General features: G+C 39.8%; 1 protein-coding gene across 1 annotated transcript; it reads left to right on the forward strand.

The window, feature by feature from the left end:
• The first annotated feature begins 345 nt into the window (after positions 1 to 345).
• Positions 346 to 6,866, forward strand: Gmnc (geminin coiled-coil domain containing). The gene is made up of 5 exons (XM_042055825.1): positions 346 to 402; positions 1,468 to 1,642; positions 3,356 to 3,444; positions 4,312 to 4,428; positions 6,249 to 6,866. The coding sequence occupies exons 1-5, from the start codon at positions 346 to 348 to the stop codon at positions 6,864 to 6,866; spliced, it is 1,056 nt and encodes a 351-aa protein (XP_041911759.1).
• The last annotated feature ends 1,698 nt before the right edge of the window (positions 6,867 to 8,564 follow it).

Consider the following 8,564-nt stretch of genomic DNA (forward strand, 5'->3'; position numbering starts at 1 on the left):
CAATTAATATAGTCCATTTCTGTTGCCCCGCACCCCTTATTATTCTCTGCTCCCTCTCCTGCATATTTGCTTCCCCGCCCCACCCCTTTCCCCTCACCCTGTGCGGACCTTCTTCCACCTGTTCCTCTAGATTATGCTCATATTTGCAAACACTTAGATTTGAAATCTTCACGAGTGTTTGGGGTTTGTTTTCCTCTCAGGTGTCGGTTGCTTAATAGCTTAGCTCTGATTCCAAGAATAAACTCGGGGGGAAAAAAGAATCCACAAACATACTTTTAGAATAAAAGAAAATAGCACTTGATAAACTTTTGGCTGAATTTCTTCAGGCAGCACTGGCCAAGTTGTATGTGCCTCAAAAGTGTACCTTTTCAACTCTTCACTCGCTGGCAGCAGGGGCCTGCGGTGAGTCAGGAGACTCAATAATAATAACTTTTGTTCTTTTATTCTGATTTCCCTCCTCCTCCTCTCCTCCTTCTTCTCCACGCTCTTCCTTTTCCATACCCTCTGCCTTCTCTAAGTCATGTCCTATAAAGTCTTCAGGACAACGTCAATCTTGGAAGAGCCAGAGTTTGCCCAAACCTGGGCTCTGCTGCCAGGAATGTTTTTGACTTGATTAAACATTGACACATAATTAAGAATGGGCCGTTGGACAGCTTAAGCTAGGAAGGGGGCAGACTGTTTACCCCTGCATGGACGTTTGGAAAGACCACATTTGAGGTTGGAGGAGTGAGTGGGGTGGAGCTGGAAGGTGCTCACTGAATCAGAACACAGTGGAGGAAGGCATGCCAGGCAGCTACTGGTGGCACGGTAACTTGGAAAGGGTACCGAATGATGATGGAGGGAATCAGAACCCACTGCCTTTATTCTCAGCTTTTGATGGTGTGCTTGAATTGATGTCACACTCCTGTGACTGAAGTTGGGGCTAAAATGTATGTGATCATCTGTGTATACTTATATGCATATACATGTTTATCCATTCACACGTGAGAAACACACCTGGTTCAGACTCCTCAGTTAGGAGGGTCCTTGAAATGATGTCATAGAGAACTGTTCACTTAACCCTTTGTAGTCTGTGATCTTTGTATTTCAAGATTTTTAGAAAAAGAAGTCAAGATATCTGCTACAGAGCAACAAGTAGTCCTTATAATCTGATTCGTGAAATCTAATTCTTTTTACTTCATTTCTGGGTAGCACTGCAATAGGAAATACTTCTCTGATGTTTACAAATCTGGACTTATCTGATACTAGTTATTTAGTGAAAGGCCTTAGGAAAGTAGTGGGGAATTCAAAGAACCCATTGCTTTTCAGTAATTATAATCACACCATTCAAATATGTATCTGGACCTGTACTTATCTTTCTATTGTTTATTTTCTTCCCCCATGTAATTTCTCTATTTCTTCCACTCTCTCCCCCTCCCAACTGCCATCATGCCATCTCCCCTACCCCCATCAAACTGAAAATCACAGAACACCATTCTGCCTTGCCAAGATCAGTATTTTGTAGGAGGCCAGAGTTATAATTGCCCGTATTCCACTACAACGTCAGAATCTAGTGTTGATGTTTCCAAGGAGACTTGGGTCTCTTTCTGGGCTGCTGGTCTCCTGGACAACGCTGAGCCCCAACAAGCACCACAGACACAGGGTAAGTTTTACCCTTCTGCTTCTCTTGTAGAATGGGTCTTTTGACAGCCAGGTAACTGTAGGCATTGAGGTCTGGTACTCAACAGAAAAAAAAAATAGGAAATTTAAGGAAGCCCTAAGACTCCTGGATTTTTTTTAGCAGTAACATTGGTTGTTCTGTACTCATCAATTAGCAAAAATGAAACCCTTCCTCTTGTGTGCTAGACAACTTGTGTTGTTTCCTAGATTTTGCAATTCTTGGAGATTGCCAAGTCAGGAGTAACTTTGGGTCAGTAGCACAGTTTTATAAACAGTGCCTAATAGGACATTTTTGGAGTCAAAATATCAGGTAGCATATTTATTTTAAAATTTGGAGAGATTCTTGTGACCTTGAGAGAACAATCAAGAGTGAGTAACAAACTCATACAAAAAAATTTTGTGAACAGTACTTCATACACAGAAAGAATCATTTCCCCTTCACATGTGCAGTCAGCTTTAGAGAAATGTCCAAGGTTGGTGGAAATTAAACACAACACTAACATTGACCTGAAGCTTAATGAGTATTCTTACACACATTACAGGAATTTCCATATTAATACTTGTTTTCTGTAAAACTTTCAGGCACCTCAGAATTAAATACCTGGACATTCGTTCTGTCCCCAGTTTTATTTTAGAGACTCAGGAGAGGAATATGAAAAGTTGCTGAGGCAAAACCCAAAATGAGGCATTCTCTATAAATAAATAAATAACCCAAAACAAATGAAGCATACGTCAAGGAGGAAGTTGTTCAGTTTTTTTTTTTTTTTTTTTTTTTAATGTTTCATTATAAGCAAAAGCAGGCGTGGAATGTCTGAGAATGTGAACCCAAGTTTTTTTTTTTTCTTACTTATTCCAACTTAATTCTACATGGCTCAACAACAGCATCTGAAGTCCTGCATGTCAAATGTGAGAATGGATCCCAGGGTTGGGGGGTGAAAACTAAAGCACGCTAGATGCAGAAGCAATTTTTCCTTAATGGGTATCACTGTAAAATATGAAAAACAAAACTTCTTTGTAAAAACATTAATATAGATATGGGCACTAGAAATAAACAAGGTATGGTTTTATTGTGAAATCTTCAGAGTAACAAGAAGCAGATCACGAAGAAAAATGGGGAGAAGGGTCGGGGATTTGACTCAGCCATGGAGTGTTCCTCCAGCACGTGCCAGGTCCTAGTTTTAGTGTCTACCACTAATAAATACTGGAAAATGTTATCATACCATGACATAAAATGTTCAACAAATTCTGCCCTTCAGATTTCAAAAGTAGAATGAGTGAGAGGAAAATGTGGCTCCGCAACATAAGGTTTGATTATGGAGTCAAACATAACGCTATCAAGTGCTACAAAAAGAGAAAATAAGATGAATGCTAGAAAGGAATAGTGGAACTGCAATATTATGCCAAGTGGAAAGATGGGGTCAGTGTCTCTGTGAAGGAAGGGACAACCTTTTTTAACTTAACTGACAAGAATGTACACATACATTTTAAGAGCTGCTCAGCTCCCAAAATAAATCTCTTTAGCCACTTTTGTAGGCGACACATAAATATTTGCTTACATTCTTCTTCTTGAAATCTTTAAAACTTTATTTTCTGTGGGAAATAAAAGTAATTAAATCTACTAAACTTTTGAAGTTGTCCACGAGGTTTCCTCATAATTGTAAATATGTCCATTCATTTGTTCTGTATTTTCACACAGAGGCTTCCTGCGACCTCAGTGTCCCTGGTCTGGATTCGTGTTCATGGGAAGAGGCTCAGCTTTCCTCTCAGCTCTACAAAAATAAACAGGTATGGATAGGGAGTGAGAGAGAACATTGAGACTAACATAGTTTCACAAAGTCCACTCTTCGCTGAGTCTCTCTTCATTTCGTATTGCTTTTTAAGTTTTATATCATTTCTTTTTTAATGCATAGTGGCTCAGTGATTTTGGGGGCACACAACAGTAATTGTGTGTCTGAATAAATAAAAGTTAAATGCATAAGCTCACAGAAACAAAAGCTCCAAGAAAATGTATAGGTGACCTCTCAATTAACCAAGTTGCTTTTTTTTTAATCTGTGGAACACTGCTACAGCCCTTCTCTGAGGATGACCAGAGGACCGATACAGCCATGTTTTAAACGATAAACATAGCTCATCTTTGAGAGCAGGGCCGATGATAAATGTTTCCCCCAAATTACTTCCTCTTCCACGTCTCATCTGTGCTGGTTCCAAATGAGCAGTTGCAGTTATTGGCCACACAGGCGGGCTGATCTGAAGCTGGGTAAAGCCAGGTCACAGCTCCTGTTTTGATTTTCTGAAGTGCGAAAGGAAGGAGTGCAACCAAGTCTCCTAACCATGCTTGCTATATTTAAACAGTTCCGTGCAGCTCACTTTCCCTCACGCCACCTGACTCCCTGTGCTTACAATCTTTTGAGAGTCATTTGATCTCCTCAAATACTTTGCAATGAATGGAATATGCGGTGCACAAAACTGAACAATCAGGTGGTAGGGAGTGTAGATTTAATTTAAGGCCCAGAGGACCAGGGCTCTTTGAAATTATGTTCATAAAACAAACAAGAATGAATCAGGTTTAAGAAGGTTGGGGAGCAGTGCAGAATTATTAGGTTACAAAGCCAATAGAGGGGAGCACCCTTTACTATTGTGTGCATCTTGCAGCTCCAGGATACTCTACTACAGAAGGAGGAAGAACTCGCTAGGCTACACGAAGAGAACAATCACCTCAGACAATACCTGAATTCTACTTTGGTTAAATGTCTGGAAGAAAGGGCAAAGGTATGTAATTATCTGTTTTCCAAACGCAAGGCAGTGACTTGACAGAGAAAATCCCTACGTGACACCTCATGATGAAACAGATGAAGTTTACTTAACAAGATGTCTGCATAGGAGTTAGTAAGATGGTTAATTATCCTTAAGGAAATACATAACTTCAACAAGATTTTTAGGTAGCATTTTCCAGAAGTATCTAGTTTCAGATTTTTAGCTCGACATCACAAAGGAAATTAATGATGAAAGTTAAACAAAGCAATTGCTAAGACTGCTGAGGTTAATAACAGGTGGAATTTTGGAGTAGAAATCTAATGTAAAAAGTAACAGCAGTTCTAAATATGTGTTAGATGTCAACTAAACAGGTTAGCATCCATGGAGCCTTTGTTATTGTAATTGGCAAATGGATGGGCCAGGAGTCTTGGTAAGAATCTCCCTGGGGGTTGTGAAAATGGCTAACTAAGTACAGTACTTTATATGCTTCTAGAAAGAACTGAGTTTGGATCCTGAAATGCTCACATTAAGCCAAACACGGTAGATTGCAGGGATGCAGAGACAAGTAGTTCTCTGCATCCCACTGGCCAGAAGCCTAGGAAGATCAGGAAAGACACTGACTGAAATATAGAGGAAAACTCACAACTCAACCTCTAACCTACACACACACACACACACGAGAGAGAGAGAGAGAGACAGAGACAGAGAGAGAGAGAGAGACAGAGACAGAGACAGAGACAGGGGGAGAGAGAGAGACAGAGAGAGAGAGAGAGAGAGAGAGAGAAAGAGAGAGAGACAGAGAGAGAGAGAGACCTACACACACAGGAAGAAAGAGAGAGAGAGAGAATCAGAAATGTTATGAATATACTTGGACTCCAGGCTTCTCCACTGGTGATTAGTTATATGCAAACACTCTATCTTTTTATCTGCACTTTTAGATGAACTACTTTAACTCACAGATAACTAGCTCACCTTTAACCCTTTTATTCTTCCTTTCTTCAATTTTTCACATTTCAACTTGCATTTGCCATCATTCTCATTACTATGTCTATCATCAGTTTGCCCGATTTCTCTAGACAAACTATGGCATTATTTGATCTAACTTCAATGCCACCTCCTGCTTTGGAGTTCAGAGAGAGTCATCAAATTGGACTCCTTGCAATCCAGTTAGCCTTAACTAAAACAAACACATCAGTACAGTTATTAGTCTGGGATCCTAATATCAGATATCAATCCATAAAAGATAACTAAGTGATCTTAATAGGTCATTTCTAACTCTCTCAATATCAACTTTCCTAAACTTAGAATAACATAACACAACACGGGAGTGTTTTGAAAGTTAATATGATAGAATTAGGAGATGGGGAATAATGTTGAAATCAGAGGATCTGTCTAGATTCAGAGGCATAAGATTTAAATCTAGGCTAAAGAGTAGTCAGATGATCACTAATATGCCTGTGTCTTTATTTATTAATTATTTAAGAGCATCTGCATCTTATGAGAAAAAACACACTAGCAATGGTTTATAAATTATGATCTAACTTTATTTACTTATTAACAAGTTTAATAAGTGGCAGCTGCTATTAGTATCAGCCTTGATTTCTCTTTGTTGAAATCTTAGAGATGTCACTTGCTTCCTTCAATATTTAAAAACTGAATAAAGAGAATTAATTAAAGCAACAGCTTATTAAGGATGTTTACTCAACAAACAGTAGCAAATTGACTACATTGACTTGTGTGGGAACACAGAAGACATTTAGCCATTTTTCTCCTAAGCAAATGGGCAAATAATAAATATCCAATGGAAGAACAATTTTCAAATATTGCTTTTCCAGAAATTGCTCTCATCAGATGACTTCTCCAAAGTGTGTGGAAAACTCAGAAAAGAGAAGAGGAAACCCAAAGAACACAGACATCCGCCTGCTGAGATACCCCAGTCCAAAACTGCCAAGAGAAACCTCTCCACAGAGTTTTCTAACTGTGAAGGACAACCAGGGCCCTGTGTGGACCCCTGGGTTCTTCAAACCCTTGGGTTGAAAGACCTCAACACCATTGATGACACCCTTCCAGCTAACTACAGTGCCATTGCTTCCTATCCCAGAACAGTCCCCAGTACATCCTCCCAATTTCTACATGACACAGTTGGCTTTGAAACTATTCCTAGAGATCTGCACCTTGACCGTGGAGAAAACAGAATACATGCCTCCCATGGCAACACCATCTATCAGCAAGACTGGCACTGCTTTCCTAGGCTTTCCAATCCTCCGGTAGGGGTGCAAACTCTTGCTTTCCACAGTGGAGATGTGTCACCCAACAAGACAGAAGTGGCCTTTTCCACATCGCTGAGCCCTCACTGCAACGTGAAAACACACTCTTTCCACCAGGGACAAGCCTTTGTGCGTCGAGATGAGGAGGGAGGCTGGAAGTTTACCTGGGTCCCCAAGCAGCCTTAGTGACCCCTCTTCTATCACAGAGTACTGCCAGGACCTCTGTTTACAAAGATCTCTTTCACATGGACTCGACCACTCAGAATACAACAGCGTTTGCCTGCCTCCTGCCACTGCCAGTGTTCTTTTAGGTTACTTACTTAAATCTGTTGAATATGGTTGTCAGGAACACATACTAATAGTTAGCTGCTCTTCTTTTTTTTTTTTTTTTCTTTTTGGTTTTCGAGACAGCTTTTTTTTTTTTTTTTTTTTTTTTTTTTTAAGAGCCTGTCCTGGAACTAGCTCTCGTAGACCAGGCTGGCCTTGAACTCACAGAGGTCCGACTGCCTCTGCCTCCCGAGTGCTGGGATTAAAGGTGTGCGCCACCACCGCCCAGCTTATCTGCTCTTCTTTTACTCATATTTTACTTGTTTACATGTCCATACCTGCAGCTGACTTTCTTTTTTTTGTCTGACACATGAAAATGTATTTTCTAATCACATATATTTTCAAGACCAAAATGTACTTTTCCAACTATGGCCAGTTTTACTGCCTATCATTTGTGGTCAAATGGTATACATGATGCTTCTATTACTCCTCTGTTTGTCTTTATTTCTGAAAACTACTTTTAGAATGAGCCCTATTTCTGCTTCACATGCTTACTACGGAGTGTTCACAAATTGAGGGTTCTTCCCATTGGCACTACTGAAGACATAATGTCGGTGTAAGTAACATTATGCTCAGGGAAGAGCAAATCATTGAATGTCCCATGGTGATATTGTCTAAGTGTCTTTCCAACGATGCTAACCTCACTGAAAAGCAACACAAATTATAGCAGTTGGAAGAATTACTGCGACTTTTAAGTGCTGTGTGCTGTAACTACCTCTATTGGCACTTGGCAGGGTTTCTTTGAGCAGTACGGTTCAAACTGTTTTTGAAGGACCTCAATTTTAGAAGTGGTGGGGAGATTTCCTAAACTACACAGACCCTGACAACTCTGTCATTGGAAGAGTAGTGTCGCTTGCCTTTGTCATTGTCTTATCCTTTTGCATCCTTTACTCAACAATCCCCTCATAATATGTATAGGGTACTTAGTATCCATGTTAGACCAGGCACTGTAACATATGTCTTGAGTCCCAGACTCCTGTACAGGTTAACCTTGAGAAAGATACTTCATGTGTGAAGATTTAGTTTTCCTGACTCTAGAATATAGAAGTTGGACTAGGTAATCACTAACATTCTGAGTGGAGTGTGTGTTCCATCAGCTTTATCCCAGCCTTTTCTTTCTCTTAATTTTAATAAGTGATGCAGATATTATGTAGGGTGAACCTTACATACAATCAGAACAAAGAAAAGGACTATAAGCAATACATACTTGGCATCACCAGTTCTGTTCTGATCACAATGTTCTTCAGCACATGTCAGTTTTGCATGGGAGAATCAATAAACATGCAATAAAGACATGTTAATTTTCAAACTATGCATAGATTAAATGCAAATACTAACATCAAGGATTTTTTGCTTTCTAGATTAAAGAAGTGTTCACAAAAGTTTGTTTCCTTTCTACCCTATTCTTCCCAGGATTAAGCACGTATCATGAACATATACCTGTATTGTCTGCACACACCCTACTGCTGTTTTCTTTTTCTCTCTCTCTCTCCCATTCCATCTCAGTTACTCAGTTCACAGAATCTGTGTCTGAAATGTGCACTGTGTGGAATTCTT

Source organism: Arvicola amphibius, chromosome 10 (assembly GCF_903992535.2).
Source record: "Arvicola amphibius chromosome 10, mArvAmp1.2, whole genome shotgun sequence".
In the NCBI taxonomy this organism is placed as follows: Eukaryota; Metazoa; Chordata; class Mammalia; order Rodentia; family Cricetidae; genus Arvicola; species Arvicola amphibius.

What these genes read in the sequence shown, in the direction of transcription:
- Gmnc (XM_042055825.1), top strand. Translation starts at nt 346, where the DNA reads ATGTGCCTCAAAAGTGTACCTTTTCAACTCTTCACTCGCTGGCAGCAG. An exon ending in GCTGGCAGCAGGGGCCTGCG is followed by an intron (nt 403 to 1,467) that starts GTGAGTCAGGAG and finishes TGAAAATCACAG; the next exon opens with AACACCATTCTGCCTTGCCA. An exon ending in AGCTCTACAAAAATAAACAG is followed by an intron (nt 3,445 to 4,311) that starts GTATGGATAGGG and finishes TGCATCTTGCAG; the next exon opens with CTCCAGGATACTCTACTACA.